We start from the raw sequence: 20,568 nt of genomic DNA, 5'->3' as shown, positions 1-20,568 counted from the left end.
TTTGATCAAACTTTTTTAAAATCCTTCTGCCCGTTCTCTAAAATATTTTCTCAAATCGGGGTCGGGGCAGAGGCTTGAAGTTGCCCTCTAAGGCTTAAAAACTACATTCATTCTATGCATTTTGTACTATATAACCAATTTATTATAATAATATAAGAAATGAAGGGCGACGATTTAAAATTACGTTAAAGAGCAGTTCATCTGAATGCATCACTATCTCTAATCAACAAGAAGAATTTCATATCAGAGGGGGGAAGATCGAGTCCATGACAGATAAAATTCAAGAGGTTAGTTTTTTTTTTTTTTTAACTGTTTAAACCCAAAAAAGAATTCCCTAAAAAATCTCTTTTTAAAAAAGATGATAAGTAAGAACCAAAGTTCCATATGGCATGAAATTTTTTAGAACAAAAAAAGGGATTTTGAAAGAGAACTCCCCTTGTTCTCCTTGGTGGCAGTAGTAGTAGCAGTAGTAGTAGTAGTAGTAGTAGTGTTTAGTGTGTGATAATCATCAGTCTTCAATGTTGCCGCTCTCTACATTTTGCTTCTTGTAACTCATTTAACTCCGCAGCCTACCTGCTGGTTTTCTTCTCTCTTTTCTCTTTAAGTAATGTATCTTCTTCTCTCTAAACTGCTCCATCTCCTGCATGTTGGGCCTCCTGCAGATTCTCACTTTGTTCTTGCTTATCCTGCTGCTCTTCCTCCCTCACTTTTTCACTCTCACTTCCATTGCATTCTTGTCTTTGAGGCTTTGCTTCTGATTTTTCTCCTTGAGGAGCACCTGTATTATGATCAGATTTCGTCGAACCGTTCTCCTTTTCTGAAAGGGAACCCGTCTCAACAGTGGAGTTTGGCAACTGTTGAGGAGATGGAGCTGGAGGAGCTGGAGCACTGGAAGAACCTGGAGGGGGAAGGAATACTCCAGTACCTGGAACAGGGAGGCGCGGTGGAGGATGCCTTGGATGTGCAGTAGGCCATGTGGGTGGACCAGTTGGGATTGGCACAGGAGGAGGGAACGGCATAGGTGATGCTACGGGAGAGACAATGAGGGGTGGGATGCCATTTGGTGGCGGCATTTGGGGACGAATGGGTGGCGCTGGTAGAACCCCTGTTGATGGAACTGAAGGGTAGTGCTTATGTCCAGGGGAAAGACGAGGGTTCGGCGATCTACCAGATGGAGGACCCCAACTGGAAAATGGACCTACATTCAAAGATGTGCGTTGCCCATCAGAGGGTACAGCTCTTTTTGGTTGTGATTTGGTCAAGGTAACAAGTATACGTTGCTTGCGGATGGCGGGAATTGCATGCTTAGCAAAATCTGCAGATTTTCCTTCCACAACAAGAAGGGTGCTGTGTTCCAAAACATGAAAAAGTTGGTACAGATCGGGAAGACGATGATCAACAGTAAATTAAGAAGGCACGCATCAGGAAGAGGATGAAAGGATAGAACAATTACCCGGGTACAAGAGACAGCTTCATAGCCCCTTTATAGTTGCCAGAATGGTCTGTACCAATTACTCTACCAAAGGTCATTTCACATTCAGTCAAAAGGAGGACACCAACAGGCCTTCCAAACCATGGTGGCCAGACATGAGGCTGAGAATGATCACCCTGTGGATATCATCCAACAAGAACATTAGTCTAGAACATGTACTAATCAAGACCTGCTGAAAACAATAACCCAGTTAGCGACCTCGTTATAAAAGTCAATGATGCAGGAATCTGGTTTCACTGACATCATTTGCTCTCCAACCAAGCGATCGATGAGATCTTGAAGCAACGACGGGATGGATTCTATTCTTCGATCTGTAAAGTTCACTAAAAATGAAGATCTAAAAAACCCCATCAAACAAAAACTAAAATTTAGAAACGACAATCTAAAATGAAAGATAATGGCAAATGCCTTTTGAGAGCCCTGAAGAGTTGTCATCATCATGAGGATGATCTGCAATGGGAAAGCCTAGTTGGATCATCTCTCTTCCATGTCCCTTCATGGGTCTTTTTGAGACCACATATGTCTGACCTGGTTTCATGCAACAGAAAAACATTATATTATAAATTTTGTGTACTACAAGGAATAGATGAAAAAATCAAATTTCATACATGAACTCAGGATCTATTGAGCCAATTTAGAACATAATGTTATTTAAAGAAGACACTAGAATTAAGAAACAAAAGATTCTTTCAGAGATTAATGTGATTGATGAAGAGGAAGTAAAGGGTTGCTCGGTTGATTCTCGGATCGGAACGCCAAGTGAGAGTGTGTTGGATTGGAAAAAACTTGCAGCGAGGGGGAAAGGTCGAGGTTGATTGGGGTAAGGAAGAAGATTGCAACCGTACCTTCTTCCACAGGCTGGCTAGTGGCAGAAGAAGTAGGAACACAATTGTGCCCTTGGTTAAAGATGAAGGGAAGCTTATTAAGTAGGAGATCTATATCTCTACGGCCAAAAGTGGCTTCTTAAACCTTTTGTTTGTACTCGAATTGATTGGAGCTCTATATCTCAAAGGGATGATTGGGTAGCACCTTCCGAATTTCGAGTTGATTAAACAAGCCGTCATTGGGAGTGATGGGGTGAAGTCTCATAGAAACCTCTCACTAAGAACTATTCCCTAGCCAAACGCCATTGGGAGTGAAATTTCATATCCAGAAACTAATGAAATCACAATCTATATTGAGTAGAGGTTTATTGAACTGAGTTAAAAAGAACAAGAACTTGCCTTGAAATTGCCCCCTCTTTCCAGAAGCTCTCAAATCGTTCACCAACGAAAGAAGCTTTGAAACCTCAGCATCGTCCAGAAAATCTTCGAACAATTTCAATCCATCCATCACATTAACCTGAATTTGAAGTCAATCAGTCTACCATGTCAAGCTACGTAACATTTTTTCCTTCGAACAATCTAACAACAAGGAATCCAAGAACAAAATTTAGGATAAAACTAAAAAGTTATACCATCTTTCCATCAAGCATCTCATTGGCAACAAAGGTTCTCGGGGTTGTCGCAGCATACTGCTTTCCGTTCTGGTTTTGAACAGATTGCAACTCCTTATCTGGGGAAAGATTTGGTCGATAACATAATTATAATAAAAAATATTTCAAAACTTTCATTACAAAAAGTAGGATAAAGCTGCAATGATTAAAGAGAAAATACTCACTTCTATTACTTGAAGAACATCCATCGTCGGTAGGTTCAACGTGAGATTCTTTGTTACTTGCATTATCTTCTAAATGTTCTGCACACTTCGGTTTGCTATTACTTTGGTCCTTCCCATGAGTATCTAACCAACAAGCAAGTTTGTCATAATTCAGTGCAAGTTTGTCAATGATGAATATTCATATTTGAAGTAATTCAATTCTCTGGGAATGAAATAGAAATATAAGAAACATGTCATTAGATATGCACTGATACAAAATGTAAAGTAGAACTAAAATCAAAGTGAATGAAAGCATGGTCATTTTCATTTACCTTAGAAAGGACTTTTCGAAGCTTATCGCATCCAAGCATATCAACCATATGTGCAACACAACAAAGATTTTTGGGGTTAAAAGCACTATCCTCGCCTTTTCTATAATATTATCCATCACTCCTATTTTGGTCTTTGATTTTTGTCCAAGAGATACTTACTGTTGTAACCCATGCATATATAAAACATTTCATACAATAAAATAAACTCCTTAAAATCTAATAGAAGGAAAATAGTTTATAACGTAACCCAAAAGACACACAAATAGATCATACAATCGACAAATTAATCCCTTTTTGTTATAAATTTTCTTAATCGATACACAACAGGGCAATGTCTTGAACAGTTAACACCAAATATGAGAGATCCCACATCGGTTGGGGAGGGAACGAAGCATTCTTTATAAGGGTATGGAAACCTCTCTCTAGCCGACACGTTTTAAAAACCTTGTGGGAAATCCCGAAAGGGAAAACCTAAAGAGGACAATATATGTTAGCAGTGGGCTTGGGCTGTTACAAATGGTACCAGAGCCAAACACTGGGCGATGTGCCAGCGAGGAGACTGAGCTCCAAAGGTGGGTGAACGGTGTGCCAGCAAGGATGCTGGGCCTCAAAGGGGGTGGATTGGGGAGTCCCACATCGATTGGAGAAGGGAACGAGTGCCAACAAGGACGCTGGTCCCCGAATATCGGTTGGGGAGGAGAACGAAGAATTCTTTATAAGGGTGTGAAAACCTCTCCCTAGCAAACGCGTTTTAAAAACCTTGAGGGGAAGCCCAAAGAGGACAATATCTGCTAACGCTGGGCTTGGGCTGTTACAAACTATGGAAGACGAGGAAACAACTGCCTTCCTTTATTTTAACAAGGTCATGTATAACACTCAAAGTCATACCATACGTTAAACAGAAAATGTCGATCATTGACAACGCATATAACGAGTTACATAAAAGAAGTAAAATAAAATTAAAAAAAAAATAACAAAAGTAAAGTGGAATTATAATTAACACAAAACTAAGATGAAATAAAAAAACTTTGTCCCAGGAATTTCAAAGCCTGTGTCTATAGATCCTTTTAAGACATGTTGTATAGATCCTTAATTTATCCCTATAATAAATTTCACACACTATTAAGAAATGATACCTTTTCTGTCCTCAGCTGACCCTGAATCTTTGTCGTTCAAATTTTCGTCCTCCCCCGATGCCTTACTGTCCTCGCACGTATTACTTACGTGCTCCACCTTCCTAGAGCCTACAAAACTTGAAGAATTCCCACCATTACATGACTCTGCACAAGTGACCATCTCTTCCTTGACTGTGGTTTCAATCCTATGGCCCTGCTGCTGCTGCTGCTGCTTAAACCCTGGCCCAGGTCTCCTATAGAACTTCGGCCCCACTTTTACGGGATCGATATACCTCTGTTGCCTCCTTGAAATGACCTGCTGAAGGGAATAGCTCACGTCTGCCACTGAAAAGTACTGTTGCATATGAATCACGGGCGTCCAATTACACCGCCGCTGCTGTATACACCCAATAACCACATCATACTCCCCAGGCTCTCCCACAGCACGCAAGTGATGGCAAAGGGCATCAATCATTGCATTCGCAGCAGCAAATTCACTTCGCAACCATGAGATAAACCCATCACGCTCATCAGGAAACCAGGGGCGGGGGTGGTGTTGATGGATCTCGCCACCGCCACCACTCACCGCAACTCCACCGCCACCACCACCACTCTGAAACGGAACTTTATCCGGTACGCCCACATTTCCCGATGGCATAGCCATGAGAATCTTCTAGCCAGATAAAACACTAAAACCGCATATACAGTAGTATATCCTCAAATCTGAGATCCAATAAATAAAAAAAAAGTACGAATGAATTTTCATTAAAAACAAACAAAAACGCAGTCCAAATTCTGAATTAGAGATCATAAACACAAATGTCACACGAATTGCTTAATATCATCACTACCCATCAATCATCGACAAAAGTCGATAATGCACAAACGAAAAGAACATCCAACTGGGTTATAATCAAATTACTATTCCGACATAAATCCAAAAAGATTACCACAACCGATAAATCAAGAACACAAATTCTGACAATTCGATAACGAGCTACAGAAGAATTTAGCCGCGACCCCAATTGAATCAGATCTGCAAAATGGGGTTTGACGAAAAGCCCTTTTTAGACTGTGCTTGTGAACAACGCACAGTGAAAACTCAGTGGCGTAGGGTTTGTAAAGGGAAATTTGGATTTATAAGATCTAGGGTTTGTAAAGGGTAAACTGAGGATGGTTTTAACGAACACCAATGTACAATGGGGGTCTTAAATGGTGACTTCTCTCTCTAGGTCACTCTCTCTCTCTCCACTTCTGGGAAAAACAACTGGGAATTGAAGAGGCACCAACATAGGATATACTCTCAAATTCTTGAGCTTTAAAAGGGCATTTTGGTAACTCGGATTTAGGGTTCTAAATTTCTGCTTTTGAAGTCCAAAAATTTGAGCTTTTAATTCATTTCCGACATTGCGGATAAGCTCCCTTATTATTTGATTCATCTTAGATTCACTCAAAATGTTTTAACTAGTTTAAAAAAAAAAATTACAAAATTACAAAGATACCATTTTTACATTTTTTTTAATTACTTTAAATAAATAAAAAATTATTTGATTAAATACATATTCTATTAATTAAAAAAATTAATTCAATTTATCCAACTATTTTTTTTTTTTTTTTTAAACCACTTTTAATCCTCGAAAATCACTTCTTTTTTTTTTTAATCTAATTTGGTGAACATTCTTCAAATCTTAACTACATTTTAGATTTTGAAGGATTAAAAAAATATATATTTAAATATTTAAGATTTTTCAGTTAATTTATTTTTGTCTATAAAATATTTGGTTAAATTAGAAATTTTTTTTTTTAAAAAAAAGGATGTTGATTTAAGCTTGATTATGGAAGAAGGGAGTGGCTCTAATGATCACATTGATCATCCAAAAGCATTTTTTATTTTTCATAATATTCGCCATGTTCTTCCTGATTATTGGGTTTCTAAATCTTTTCATTTATCCATTTTTAAACATGATTATTATAAGTTAATTACAATTAATACTTAATTATTTCTTTTATTTTTCAGGCTATCCCTCCCATGAATGACAACCCAGTAGAACATTTGGATTCTACTTACAGACATGTAAGTGAATCACCTAAAATTTTGTTTTGTTTTGATTTCTTTAAGGTTTTTCTTAATTAAAAGAAATTGTTGTTGTCGATATGATATGCAGGTAGTGGATGTGATTTTTACGAGCCTTTTGAATTTTTTAGGCAGATTAGGCGGTCTCTATATTAATCTACGGGGTCAAGGTTATCTTCAAATTTATTCTCCTCGAGCCTTTTGGGATGTTGATTCATTTCGAGAAATGTTGCGTAAGATTTTCTCTTTTATATTGTTGAAGAGTTGATCCTATGAATGGATTCTAATTAACGGGCTAATACGAGTAATGAATGCAGGGGAGGTACTTAGTGATCAGCATAGGGTTCCGCAAGAGAATGATGCAATTATTTGGCATAATACAAATTTACAATCTTTGTTTAGTCTCATTCCTCAAGAGCGTCGAGTAATAGGTACGTTTATAGTACGTAATCAATTTGTGGCTAGAAAGTGCTGATAGCTCGGTTTGAATATTGACCTCCATATTTAAGTTTACTTAACTTAGTTTTTATGGATGTTTATAGGATGCTTGCTAGAGGATCAGTATGGAAATAAACAAGAAATTAAGATTCATGACTTTTTGCGTTTTTTGGTTCATCCTAATGAAAATTTGGTGTTTGTGGTATGTATCACTTGAAAGAAAGCAAAAGCGCTTTTCTCAACTAAAATTAAGAATATTTATTAATTTATTTATCGGGATTAGGTCGGTGACTTTCGAAATTACCGAGTGCTCGAGGAAGAGATCGATCAATATGTCAAAGGTACTAATTTTTTTCACTTCTTTCTTTTTACATGATGAAGGTACTAAATTTTTCCACTTCTTTCTTTTTACATGATGAATTTTGGAATGATAATTCAATTAGTTAATGTATTAAAAGATGAATGATTTTTTTTTTTTTTTTTTTTTTTTTTTTTTTTTTTTTTTTTTTTTTTTTTTTTTTTTTTTTTTTTTTTTTTTTTTTTTTTTTTTTTTTTTTTTTTTTTTTTTTTTTTTTTTTTTTTTTTTTTTTTTTTTTTTTTTTTTTTTGTAGTTTCGGACCCCGGGACACCTATGAATCTGTGTGTCCGATTCATTTGTCAAGAATGTCAACGAAGATGGAATCTTATATAAGGTTAAGAGTATCTCGAAACGAATATCTCATGCTTAATGTCTTGCTTGAATTTAACTTTTCCTCAATAATTATTCAACTCGATAAACATACCATATGATTTTCGAGTTAATTTTTTTTAATTTTAGTCGACATTTAGTGCACATTTTGTGATTTCTTATAGTTTCAATTCTTTTAATTATGTTAATAGAGTTTGTAACTCATTTTATTTTGGTTTAAAAATAAAAGTATTTCAATTTAATCAAGAAGTTCATATTGTTTCAATAATTTTAAAATCTCATCTAAAGTTCATATATTTGAAAGTATATAATACAATAAATAAATCAATCAATCAATCAATCAAAAAGCATGTCATTTATGCGAGTGGGCAAGAGCCATGGTGGCTGCATGTCACTGCAAATCAATAAGTTAATGTTATGAAGGTCAAGAATGAAGAGATTACAGAAGTTATGGCAGATAAAAACACCACCAATAATTACAAAATTCAAGATTCGACTGACAAAAAGATATAAATCAGAAGTGTTCCATCGTATTCTTTATTCAGATCTTGTAAGCAGAAGAAATAGCTCCTCATCGGCTATTGCTCCCATTTCCATTGCTCTTTCTAATGCACTTAATCCTCCACCGTCTTTGATGGATGGTCGTGCACCTCTGTTTATAGAAGTTACAACAGGCAGAAACACAGGTAATGAAATTGTATAAGAACACCACTATCAATGTAATCGGCAACTTAAATACACTTCTAGATTGATCAAAGCCACTATAACACAATAGTTTTTAAATTGATTTGTTCCTTAAGTTAACACTTGTGTCAAATATGTTTCATCTGTCAGCAAACGTTCTAGAGTACCATTTTCGACATCAGAGAACTTTGTAGCCACATGCCAACAGCCTTTAAGTTGTAACAGATTGAATATGATGGCACTTCTTTTACATTTATGATGGAAAAAAAAAGTGAGCTTAAAAGCTTACCCCTCTAGTACCTCTTACCAGTATAAGTTCATTCTTATATATAATAAACTTAAGTACTGAGTCACCCACCGCTAACAGAAATTATCTTTTCTGGACTTTTCCTTTCGGATTTTCTCTCAAAGTTTTTAAGACGCATTTGCTAGGGAGAGATTTCCACACCCTTGTAAAGAATGTTTCGTTTCGTTCTCCAACCGATGTGGGATCCTTGAAGGGGGTGGACATCGAGCGGTGTGCCAGCGAGGACGTTGGGCTTCGAGTGGATTGTGAGATACCACCTCGATTGGAAAGAGAAATGAGTGTCAGCGAGGATATTGGGCCTCGAAGGGGGTCTATTGTGAGATCCCACATCGATTGGAGAGGAGAATGAGTGCCAGCGAGGATACTAGACCTCGAGGGGGGGAGGGAGTAGATTGTGAGATTCCACATCGGTTGAAGAGGGGAACGAAACATTCTTTATAAGGGTGTGGAAACCTCTCCCTAACAGATGTGTCTTAAAAACCTTGAGAGAAAGTCTGAAAGGGAAAGTCCAAATAAGACAATGTCTACTGGCGGTGGGCTTGGGCGGTTACAATCCATGCATGAGATCCTATTTTCAAACACTTTGTAATTTATTGCTTCTCTCATTAATATTGATAACCCCTTTCAAGTATTATGCTAATTTTCAGGTCTGAAGTACAGGAGGTGTTGGAGTATTGATAATCAACCTAAAGGATAGTTCTTCAATGTAGCAACTGCCACCCCCACCCAACCGAGAACACCACAAAAAATAACAGCACCAGCATAAAGAAAAATCAAATAACATAAAATAAGACAAAAGGAGAACATATTGTACCTTCTAAGTAGAAACTTAGCCAAGGTATTGTTTTTCTGGGAGATGCATTGGTGCAAAGGCGTACTTCCATTAGAGTCGCATACATTTATATTGGCACCGAATTGCAATAACAGTTCAAGCATCACTTGATTGTCATTTTGACAAGCGAGATGCAATAGTGAGCAACCTTGAAGACTGTTCTTTGACTCGCTAGAATCCAAATCTCTCCCACACAACGATGGATTATGAGATTCTTGATTACTTCCCGAGGGCTCCTCATCCAAATTCGGGCTCGAACTGACACTGACCACATCATCAAAAGTTGAGTTGACAATCGATACTGCTGAAACTGCTATGAGGCGATAAGCTTCTCGCAAGTCATTTGTTTTGACAGCTTCCCAGATACTTTTTGCATAAGAATTGTTGCCGGGTGCTTCACTATCCTTGACCACAAACAGTTTCTCTACATACTATATATGACAAAGATTGTGAGCTTCATGTGAGATAACTACGAGTATGAAAATACAAGCATATCCCAAGAATTAAGCCCTCAATGTAGTGAAAACAAAAAATATGTAAGTGAACTTGAATGACCAATAATCACATAATGTTGTGGGGTTGCTGGAAAGGAATTATGAATAATTAAAACAAATAAATAATGCAGATGAAAAATCCCTTGTACCTTGGCATGAACATATTTCTCCCGACGCTGTATGGGATCCTTGAGACTTGGTTTCGGAATTGGCGTGGCTACGTCGTGTTGTATATTATCGCTGCAAAAGTTCTTGCTTTTAGGATTCAATTGTAAATACTAGAAATTTTTTCTTTTCAGTCAGTTGCCTAATAAATGGTGTAAATATCTACTACCTTGAGAAGAAAGATATATTGTAGGAATATTTTGCTATATTCTGTAAGATTGTACAAAAGATCAAATTTTGAAATAAACTCAAGCATCAAATGAACAATACAACTCAAGGAAATATTACCTTCCCGTATCTGCAAGAAACAATCCTTCCCAAATAGAGTTACAATAAGCATTGCCCAAGTTCCTAAACAAGTCCAGTATTGAAGGCTCCCAGACTTTGACATCTAATACTATCGATCTTACCTGCATGAGCCAGGAATATAAGCCCATCATGTTTCCTTTTCACATGATTAGGTTAACATTTGTTTTTACAATTGTTTCTGGTGAGTGTCCAAGGTTCCCCTCCCATGTGTTTCTTGTAGATATTAGGCACGGCATTTATTTCAATAACATTTTTGCACACGCATGTTCCAAACTTTAAGAGTTCAAATATAATATTGCATTGTGTTATTACGCAATATTTTCCAATGCTAGAAACATATATAAGTAGGAAAGCCCAACTCACCAGCACAAAAATCAAAATCCATAATGATAACAAGATTGAGCCTGATTTGAGTACCTTCGAAATATGGACACCAAGATTACGATGAACACCAGAGCATTCTATGCACAACAAAATGCCAAGGTTTAGAGAGGCCCACTTAGGCTCTGGAGTGCCGCATTCTGCACATAGATCATTTCCAGGAATTTCTCTTAATATCTTAGAAACAGAACCTACTTGACTGCCATCTTCTAGTCTGTTTTGATGTAGTGTCTGTACGTTATAATCGTCGAAATTGTTGTTGTAACTTTCATCATGTTTTGCTTCCAGAAATGGCTGCAGAACAATTAAAAGGCTGTATCATAAGCATCCATGCTTTAATCGTTCCTTTGTTGCTCACACACAAACATACAAGAAGCTATTGGGACCAAACCTGTTGAAGAAAGTAAGAATTGAAAAGAGATGCAATAGCCCCCGTGATTTTATTGATCCAGTCCAGCCTATCTGCCTCGTTTTCGGCCTAGCCCAAAGAGCAAAAAGTATTAACAAAGATTATGTTCAACCAAACAGTGTTATTTCCATTCTTTAAGAGAGCCCAAATGTTTAAACAATAAGTACAAAGAAGTGGAAAACTTGAACTCCGAAGTTTTTTTTTTCTTTACCTTCCACTCAATATATAGAATTGAAGAAAGCATAGTATTAGGGACACAAAACTCCAAATCCTCCCAGGTACATTCAGATATCTAAGAATTTTATGTACAACTTCCATACGCTCTTTATTAGGACAGTCCATAAATCGACCCACCATGCTAACAACAAATCCAATATTTGGATGTGCGTGAGAAAGATAGATGAGATGTCGTACCAAGTGTTGGTATTATCCCACTCAACTGATGACATCTAATGATCAAGACTAAGTTTCTTCTACGAGTCCATTGGAGAATTTGTTGGTTTGCTCCCAAGCATGCCTGTTTCTTTAAGATGATCTAGTACATATTTCCTCTAGGAGACAACAAGACCTATATGAGATCAAACAACTTTCATACCTAGAAAATATTTGAGATTTCCTAGATCCTTGACCTCAAATTCTTTAGCCAATTCATTCTTCAACTTCTGCAATTCTGTTTCATCATATACTATTAAGAGAGCAATTTGAGTTTCTGATTTCCTTTTCACAAAGAAGCATTGAAAATATCCAAGGTTTATAAGAAAGTTACAAATCTACCAAACCATTCACGAGGGGAATGCTTGGGCCTGTAAAGGGCTTAAGTTTGCATGCATTTTGTTGGATCAACGTTCTCGAGGAATATCCATGTGCACCTCTTCTTTCGAATCACTATCTAAGAAGGCATTTTTGATGTCTAACTCTTAAACGGATAAAGACCCCAATCAAGATTGGTTTCTAGAGATATAATGATTCTTATAGTGCTTAGGGTTTAGAAGCAGATAGGAAGGTCAAACTAGAAAGTGCAAAGCAGGCTACATGCACTCACGGTTAGAGCCTTAGAGGAACTCAACATTCAAGTCTAGATGCTAGAAACATAAATAGCTGAGAAGAAAGCAGAAAAACTAGGATGAATAAGCAATTCAAGAACTTAAAAGAAAGTACACCAGGATAGCTAAGTCAACTAGTTACCTGCAAAGTGTAGGTCTTGGAGGGAGAAATTATTCTGAAGCAAAGTCGTAGGTCTGTATCCTCTGCATCCTTCTTTATTGTAGACGTATGCAGATTAACTGTAGAGCAACGCAAAATTTCTTCATTGAATGATGATGCCCTCTTGTGCCTTGAACGGAATCTATCAAAAACACTTTTGTGGTGTTCATTTGAACGATTGAAACTAAGAGATTGATGGCCCTGAAGGAGATATTAACACATTAAATTTACCAAAATTCGAAGATCAGGTCTCAAGGATTTATTTACTTTCCATAATTATTTATATTTCTATCATCATAACCATTGTCTAGAATACTATAAAATATAACTTACACATAAGGAAATTTTGAAGTAAAAGGTTTCACCTAGATAGAAAATAAAATTACAAAATAAAAAGGCGATTTGAATACATAGAAGCCCCAAGATCCATATAATCCGTAGATTGATCTTTCAAGCAAAAAGAATAAGATATAACAACTTCACATGAACAGCTGAAAATAAGAGCACTACACATAACAAGCACTTGAGGAATCAGCTCCAAACACGTCTCAAAAAGTATTTTTTACTTATTTCAACCAAAATTTTCATGATTAAGCACAGCAACAAAAACATATATATGCTTATTGAAAAACAATGTCCAGAAAAATTGCCTTCCACAAAAGAATCTCATCCATTTCATTCTCCTTCATTCACAATAACTAGAATTTCGTCCCACATATATGAAAAATCTTTTGCAATGCAGTTGGATGAATTGTATCTCATTGATATCCAATCATACGATAATATCACTAATGACAAAATTTGAGCTATAAAATTGATTCATCATCAACAACAAAACTAGTAACGTTGGAAGATCTTTATCTATACCAATTTCCAAATTGGGAACTTGATTCCATAAATAATTTATTTTTCAGTTATTTTCATTGTTTTAGGGAAACTTTTTTTTTTATTATTAGGTTTAATTTTTTCTAACAAGAAACAAACTTTAGCATTAATAAGGGAAAAAGTAGAATAATGTTCGAGGGTACAAAACTTTCTATTTTATTGATGATTGTATTTTGATCTTTTTCCCTTTCTACTACGATGACCGTCCTTTTACACAATACAGTCATCTGAGTATATCATACGACTACCTTTGTATAACATTGGTTAAAAACAAACCCATAATGTAGAAGTGAAAAGGAAAAAAGGACTCGGTTGGTATTCTGCTAAAAACTTAAAACCACCAAAAATGCACCATCTCTTATGCTACATAGAATTATTTATTAACAAATCAATTGCACAGAACCCACCAGAAAAGAGTTTGATGGGGTTAAATATTTTTTTTAATAAGCACAAAGTGCATTAAAGAACAATGAACCTCGGGGCTTAATCATGCCTCGCTGGATGTCATGGTGCTGAAGGTGCTAATTTAAAAAATTAATTTATAGAGAAGATCCCTAGCAATTCTACCAATGTAACAACTAAACGTACCATATATTTGTTTCCCTTGTTCTTATAATAATAGAGAGAACCTTGACTATCAAGTACGAAAAACATCCTTTTCCATTCTCCCCTCGAACCTGAAGATCGTTTCAAGAGATATCCTTGTTTTATAGTTTCAACCTACAGATGCAAGGACAAAAGAATAGTCAAATGATATCGCTGGAGACCTGAAATATTTTATTTTAGGGAAGTATATGCATACAAAAACTTATCATTTTCTAAAAGAAACGTAACAGAAGACTAATATATAAATGCTCGCTTGTTACTACGTTTTTTCCGAAATTTGTGTAAAATCTTCATCATATTAATTGTTTTGGCAGACTGTGAAATGAAATAATATCTTCACGTGTAGTAGAGTAAATTTCTGTGAAGAAAGCAACAATTGAAATATCGGAAAAGATATAAACTAAATTTTTTTAAATAAATTAGAGATAATAAAAAATTTGGCAATGAGAATGGGTCTTGGTTGGGGTTAGGTCCTCCGTCCCAAAAATTTCTCATCCCCATCTTAAGCATTGCTCTCATACCATATCCTAGAAGGTTCCTTTAGGAATTTTTCCCATCCCTAAACATAGATGTGCAGAGGACATGACTTCAAACTACAACCGCCTCCCACTTAAGATATTTCATATCATATAAGCTATAACTTATAAGTTATTTTATCCACAATGTTGAAGACTTAGGCAGTTGTGTTGTGAGACTAATCAAGATAGAGTATTAGTTGGCATACATTCAGAGTTATTAAAAGTGATCATTATTATTGAACATTTCAGGAGTTATCAAAAGAAATACATCAATAGCTTTGAAATATAAGAAAACATTTCAGGAGTTGGGTAAATCAATGGTATTGTGAAAAAGAAAATGAAAGAAAAAAACGTTCTTTACCTGCCCATTGACAATGAACATGGAAGCTGTTTCAACATTTCTGTAGGAACTAGTACCACTACCAAGAATGCTATCAGAAATCACGGAAAGATCTAGGCTATTGGAATCTTGCAAATTGTCCAGCTCTGCTTGTGACCTGAATTCCTGAATTCTTTTTGCAAGTTTATCTTGTTCATTGTTGGCCAGTTCTTTAGATTGTTGTGTATATGTTAGAACCTTAAACAACAAAACGCAAAAAATTACTAGGAAAAAAAAAGTAATTAACTTGTGCAAGATTGTGTATAGTTTTCCATAAAGGGTGGACATAGCTTATGTTAGGACATATTTCCAGCACTAAATCACAGAAATCTTCTTAAGTACAGCCACTATTCCTTAGCCATGCCACAAAGATAAAAAGTATGTAGAACCTACTAAATAAAATAATAAAATTGATGCTCTTGTGGCTATATATGAATGTAAATAGTACAGAAGTGGATTCATGGAACACTTTTTGCAAATTTTTGCAACCAATTCAGAATAGAATAAAGTTGACTATAGATGATAGACAAAAAAGAAGACGAAGTTTGTCCTCGCCGATAATGACAGACAAACTTCCAACTCCCAAGAAGAAAAAATAAGTTAACAAGCAAATCATCATATTGGTCCAAAGGGTAATATCCATACTATAATAAGTTAAATACACTGTGTAACAAAGCATCCAGAAGTGGTTGCGGTATACCTATAAACCATATACAAAATAATGCTACAGACCGACAGAAATTCCATCTCTACCGTGAATAAGCTTACACAGGAATAATTTGGAACCCATCAAAAGGATACTTGATGCAGCCACATGTCAGATAACCAAATGAAATATTATTTCCCCAATCTAGGACCCGTTCTATCATCTCAAATGTCCCACCAGAGACAGATTTAAACTAGATGATTGCATTAACAATGTTTTTGTCTCTAACTATATTGACTTATGACACAAGTTCTTCACACCAGAAATTTCGCAAGTTTTTGAAAATATAGGAGCATACCTGATGAATGAAAGGTTCCATCTGGCCCAATAAGTCATGGCCCTAGCTCATAAATAAATAAACACTGTTTAGTCCACATAATGGTAAAATCATTCAATCATGAAAAGCAATATCATCAAATAATTTAAAGGGCATACTAGCTTAAAATATCTCAAATGAGCATCCATCAGTGCACTTATAGATTCTAAGAACTCATACTTCTTCTTTGCTTCAACGTTCATGAGAGCATTCACCTACCGCCCTCAAAACAGTCAAAAAAAAGTTAGTGCGTAAAAAGACTAAAGAGAACAGGACAGCAAAAAACAATGTAATCGTTAACCTACTAGATTGAAGCGGCTTTTCTCGAATGCTGACTTTGAATTCAGGAGGTCCTGAAATAAGACTGGGAGGTCATCAATAAAATACTTCAAAAATATTATATAGAAGAAAATAGACCTTCATTCTCCAAAAAGAAAACCAATAGGAAACTCCAAAAAGGTAATAGGGAAGATAACAATGACACACCCAAAAGTGATTGTGCTGATGTTTGAAAATCATTTCATTCTCTTTTTCCCCCTTACTTGTCAAACTATTGTATGTACTACTTTGAAATCCTGGTTCGACTTGACCAAGTCATTAACAACTCTGCAAAGTCCTTGGACAATGTTTTTAGAAGAGACAAATTCCATGGATGAGTAAATATGTGCAGAAAAGGTTTCCTACATCAAAAGTTAACTAACGAAAAGGCTATCCTAAGAAGAAAGATTATAATCTCTAAAATGGTGTTTTTGATTACACCAATACACAGCATAAAATAAAATTAAATCTAAAAAGTTATCACCCAATACAGAGAAGCAGTAGGTCAATGTAGAAAGAGATGTCAAGGGTGCTCCAAATTAGAAAAACACACCATACAACAAGACGTAGAGGGTAAAATTCCTTTGACAGTGTCTGGCATTCTGTTCTTACATCTTTATACTAGTGTAAATGCTTGCAGCCATTTAAGGGTTACATCATTACAGCCTTGCTACACTTTAAATTATTATTTCTGTTTTTTTTTGGCGGATGGAGAAGGAACTCCTCGATCATCTCTCTGTAGCCTTTATTTCTTCCAAAGTGGAATCAAAACACGTAAAAAAAAATAGCTCCAAGCAGATCAAATGAACAGCTCCAAAGAATGCAACAAAACGGCCCAGCTAGAGAAGGCATCTCTCACAAAACCTGATCAAGAGTGTTAACTCTTCTGTGGATAATCGGCCAAGAAAAGAATGAAATCTTAATTGGAACTTCACCCTCCATAGAGTAGAAAAGACGAACTCACTAGAGGGAGAAGGGTCCAACAAGCAACAAACGAATGAGGTACAAGAAAAGCCCCCAGTAGGGTTAGGACTCCAAAAACGAGCATCTCTTCGCCTTGGGCTAATCTCTCCATGGGGAATCTTTGAAGCCAACGCTTAGTCAAAAGGATTATGTCTAACCTGCTATGCACCACTCTTTTTCTTCTGTTAGACCAAGTAAATCTGTAAGCTCACTCTCTCTTCCGTAGACCAAGTAAACCTGTTGTTCACCAAGGGGGTCTACAAGGTCACACTTTTCTATGAGTCTATTAAAACACTTCATCGACTTGGCAATCCTTCCTCCACCAAACTTTTCAAACGAGAATCTGGTTAAATCAAGTCTCCCGCTAAACAGCAACTTTCTCCACAAAGACCCAGAGATTACCAATCTCCTCCCTAAACGCCTTCCTCCCTTCAGGAGGCCCATACACACCTTGAGACCCACCTCACCTTTCAAGTCTTGGAACTCTACTACCACTGAAATCGAAAAGACCCCCTTCAACACCTCCATCGCTTTAAAAAGCCTCACATCCCACATTAAGAGAATACCTTCTGGAGCCCCACCCATGCAATTGGATGAATTCAATTTGACATGAAGAAGCTTGCGAAGATGTTGGATGAATTCGAATCTTCATGTAAATCTCCAATTCTATTTCTGAATGAAATCTCTCTCGTTTCTTATAATTATTAACTAATTAATCAAAGTTTAAAAATATTAAAAAGAATAAAAGAACTAAAAAGAAAAAGACCTTGTTGTCTCGCATACAGTTTCTAAATATACACAAGTACATCAAAACAACTGAAAATTAATTTAAAGGTCTAACCGTAGAAGTTCATGTATATCAACGGCCAAGAAAGTGAGAAAGACTATCCAGGACAAACTAATAAAAATTCCATACTAATATAGCAAGGCATACCTTTTCAAATTCTGCAACAATGTCCCCTCGTGTGTTCTTTTTCAATGACACAAACTTTTCCCGAGCCTAGCAATGAAGTTATGTTTCAAATGAAAATAAAGAGTCGTGGAAAATTTACATTTACATATTGTACACATATATTTAAGGCTTAGGATCCATCCATTCGCAACGTTCCCCCTACTAAGGTGTTTCAGTTTACTGGAAAAACCACCAATTATACCAATTTTCAGAAACATGTATCGTCTGGCAAGAAGGCTTCAAGCTAAGGACAAATCACAAAAGCAAGTATATACAAACACCTGATCGTACTCATGCATAGCTTTATCGAAGCATTGGCGAGAGTCCTGCGAAGTCAGAAGAATATTTTAAAAACAAACTCAGTAAGCTTAGAAAGAAGAGTTTCAAATGCTTACAAGCATAATGAGAGAGTAGGCTCTATTCAAAAGTTTTAGGGGAATTCTACAATTAACAAATCTAGAGCATTCATGGTCAAGCTCCTCAAATGCCTATTTTGAAAAATGTACCATGGAGGGCAAAAGTACCACGAAGAAAACTTCCAATTTTTTCTAATAAGAAACCGAGCATACATTGAAAGAAATGGAAAAATGTATGACATACACAAAAATAAAAGCCCAACAAAAAAAAGATTCCAAAAACTATAGGGAAGGACACCAATCTACAAGAATAAAGTCCAACGCATAATTGCAAAAAACCTTCGGCACAAATGCCTATAAAGAGACATAAAACCTAATAACTTCTCATAGCTCCCCTCAGATCTCTCCACACCTCTAAAAAGATAGAGAAAAAGCACGCCTACCAGAGAACAGTGTTTTTCTCCCAGAAAAGGAGAAAAGCAAAAGCTTCTCCATCATTACCTTGCAATCCCTTCTCAAAACCAATGAGACTCCAAGCGCAACTAAGAAAATGGACCATATCGACTGAGCATAAGGGCAACTCCAAAGAATATGGTCAAGGTTCTCCGAAGCATCACTGCAAAGGTAGCACCACCCAGCCCCCCCCCCCAAAAAAAAAAAATAAGTGTCTTTGTACACTTTCTAAATTGCTCACTCTTCTACACAAGACTTGCTAGTCAAATAACATGACCTAGGGTTATGACTAATGGCTAAAGGGAAGACCTAGATAAGAGGAAGGCAGTTCACTCACCTCACAACCGACTAAAGACACCCAAGTGTTCAACTTAGAATGCTCGCATTTGATACCCATGATGGAGCTCTTTCCTCTATTAATCTTGAGACCCGACATTGCTTCAACAGACAAAAAGGTGTTCAGATTAACGAAAGAGGNCCCACACCCCCCCCCCCCAAAAAAAAAAATAAGTGTCTTTGTACACTTTCTAAATTGCTCACTCTTCTACACAAGACTTGCTAGTCAAATAACATGACCTAGGGTTATGACTAATGGCTAAAGGGAAGACCTAGATAAGAGGAAGGCAGTTCACTCACCTCACAACCGACTAAAGACACCCAAGTGTTCAACTTAGAATGCTCGCATTTGATACCCATGATGGAGCTCTTTCCTCTATTAATCTTGAGACCCGACATTGCTTCAACAGACAAAAAGGTGTTCAGATTAACGAAAGAGGTCTCAGCACCAGCACAAAAGAAAAGGGAATCATTAAAAAAAATAAAGGTGCAAGGTGAAGTCTATCCATACTCACCCAAGAACCCTTAAACCAACCCTTATCCACTCTAGTAGAGACTAACCTGCTCAGAACATAAAGATAATATGAGAGAGAATCCCTTGCCTATGACCTCTAGTCGCAAAAATCCTTCCTCTCAGCTTCCAGTTAAAAGGATGAAGAAGTGAACATTTCTTACACAGCTCCACATCCATGACCTCTACTAATAACCAACTGCTTCTTCTCAAGGACTTCACCCAAGAATATGTAGTCTACGTGATTGTATTCAAAAATGAATCTTTCCATGTTTCTCTTTCTGTAATCATCTATGATCTTATTGGCCCCAAGTGCCTGGGCAAGGATCTGCCTCCCTGCAATAAATACACCCGAAAACTCCAAGTTTGAAAGACTTCCGAATAAACCATGGTGTTAGTTCTTATAAACACAACCATCCAAGAAAAGAACTTAACCTTCCGCTAAATTGAGATATTCATAAGTTCAGCAAATAAAAGGAACGGAACTAATGGAAGAAGAAGGATGATGTTAAATAAAAATAAAATAAGTATATCAATTTACAAGGAAATATGTCAAAGACTTGAAAGTCCATACTCTTTCATCCCTAAAGTTCAAGCATCACACTAACATTTGAAGAGGAGGATAAGAAGAACTAAGAGGAAGATGATGAAGAAGATGAAAAAAAAAAAAAAAAAAAAAAAAAAAAAAAAAAAAAAAAAAAAAAAAAA

At 36.3% G+C, this 20,568-nt stretch overlaps 3 protein-coding genes and 1 long non-coding RNA gene across 15 annotated transcripts in view; 1 reads left to right on the top strand and 3 right to left on the bottom strand.

Moving 5' to 3' along the window:
- Window positions 1-296: 296 nt before the first annotated feature.
- LOC111447430 lies at window positions 297-5,919 on the bottom strand. Its single transcript, XM_023086595.1, has 9 exons — window positions 5,528-5,919; window positions 4,599-5,300; window positions 3,152-3,274; window positions 2,949-3,046; window positions 2,716-2,833; window positions 1,901-2,020; window positions 1,691-1,803; window positions 1,454-1,608; window positions 297-1,347 (listed from the first exon to the last, which is right to left on the bottom strand). Exons 2-9 carry the CDS (start codon window positions 5,239-5,241, stop codon window positions 624-626), a joined length of 2,094 nt encoding a protein of 697 aa, XP_022942363.1. The 5' UTR covers window positions 5,242-5,300; window positions 5,528-5,919; the 3' UTR covers window positions 297-623.
- Window positions 5,920-6,412: 493 nt separating this feature from the next.
- On the top strand, window positions 6,413-7,891 carry LOC111447242. Its single transcript, XM_023086286.1, has 7 exons — window positions 6,413-6,505; window positions 6,595-6,651; window positions 6,743-6,884; window positions 6,969-7,082; window positions 7,194-7,291; window positions 7,373-7,430; window positions 7,701-7,891. The coding sequence occupies exons 1-7, from the start codon at window positions 6,413-6,415 to the stop codon at window positions 7,778-7,780; spliced, it is 642 nt and encodes a 213-aa protein (XP_022942054.1). The 3' UTR covers window positions 7,781-7,891.
- Window positions 7,892-8,107: 216 nt separating this feature from the next.
- LOC111447192 (ADP-ribosylation factor GTPase-activating protein AGD4-like) overlaps window positions 8,108-20,568 on the bottom strand; it is a 22,454-nt gene continuing 9,993 nt past the window's right edge. For 7 of the 12 annotated variants that reach the window (XM_023086219.1, XM_023086221.1, XM_023086222.1 and 4 more), the window contains 14 exons: window positions 18,486-18,530; window positions 18,187-18,252; window positions 16,277-16,324; window positions 16,091-16,186; window positions 15,954-15,995; window positions 14,932-15,147; window positions 14,035-14,166; window positions 12,544-12,762; window positions 11,341-11,427; window positions 10,986-11,243; window positions 10,548-10,669; window positions 10,244-10,334; window positions 9,583-10,031; window positions 8,108-8,429 (listed from right to left, as the gene is read on the bottom strand). In XM_023086219.1, coding sequence (XP_022941987.1) covers window positions 8,315-8,429; window positions 9,583-10,031; window positions 10,244-10,334; window positions 10,548-10,669; window positions 10,986-11,243; window positions 11,341-11,427; window positions 12,544-12,762; window positions 14,035-14,166; window positions 14,932-15,147; window positions 15,954-15,995; window positions 16,091-16,186; window positions 16,277-16,324; window positions 18,187-18,252; window positions 18,486-18,530 — 1,986 coding nt within the window. In that variant the 3' untranslated portion in view covers window positions 8,108-8,314. Of the gene's footprint in view, window positions 8,430-9,582; window positions 10,032-10,243; window positions 10,335-10,428; window positions 10,470-10,547; window positions 10,670-10,985; window positions 11,244-11,340; window positions 11,428-12,543; window positions 12,763-14,034; window positions 14,167-14,931; window positions 15,148-15,953; window positions 15,996-16,090; window positions 16,187-16,276; window positions 16,325-18,186; window positions 18,253-18,485; window positions 18,531-18,599; window positions 18,919-19,350; window positions 19,480-19,649; window positions 19,751-19,864; window positions 20,138-20,568 lie in introns of those variants that run through there. The other 5 variants (XM_023086223.1, XM_023086224.1, XM_023086225.1 and 2 more) reach the window with 5 other exon arrangements.
- On the bottom strand, window positions 20,150-20,523 carry LOC111447194. Its single transcript, XR_002711230.1, has 3 exons — window positions 20,435-20,523; window positions 20,296-20,345; window positions 20,150-20,196 (listed from the first exon to the last, which is right to left on the bottom strand). It is a non-coding gene; the product is annotated as an uncharacterized LOC111447194 (long non-coding RNA).

This window comes from Cucurbita moschata, unplaced genomic scaffold (assembly GCF_002738365.1).
Source record: "Cucurbita moschata cultivar Rifu unplaced genomic scaffold, Cmos_1.0 Cmo_Scf00009, whole genome shotgun sequence".
Classification (NCBI taxonomy): domain Eukaryota; kingdom Viridiplantae; phylum Streptophyta; class Magnoliopsida; order Cucurbitales; family Cucurbitaceae; genus Cucurbita; species Cucurbita moschata.
This window is presented reverse-complemented; position numbering and strand designations above follow the sequence as displayed.

Excerpts from the sequence above, each read along its gene's own strand:
- LOC111447430 (XM_023086595.1), bottom strand. The coding sequence starts at position 5,241 with ATGGCTATGCCATCGGGAAATGTGGGCGTACCGGATAAAGTTCCGTTT. Across the intron at positions 3,275-4,598 it reads GTCAGCTGAGGACAGAAAAG|ATACTCATGGGAAGGACCAA; the intron begins GTATCATTTCTT and ends CTTGTTGGTTAG. Across the intron at positions 2,834-2,948 it reads AGATGCTTGATGGAAAGATG|GTTAATGTGATGGATGGATT; the intron begins GTATAACTTTTT and ends CTTCAAATTCAG.
- LOC111447242 (XM_023086286.1), top strand. The coding sequence starts at position 6,413 with ATGGAAGAAGGGAGTGGCTCTAATGATCACATTGATCATCCAAAAGCA. Across the intron at positions 6,652-6,742 it reads TGGATTCTACTTACAGACAT|GTAGTGGATGTGATTTTTAC; the intron begins GTAAGTGAATCA and ends TATGATATGCAG. Across the intron at positions 7,083-7,193 it reads TCAAGAGCGTCGAGTAATAG|GATGCTTGCTAGAGGATCAG; the intron begins GTACGTTTATAG and ends GGATGTTTATAG.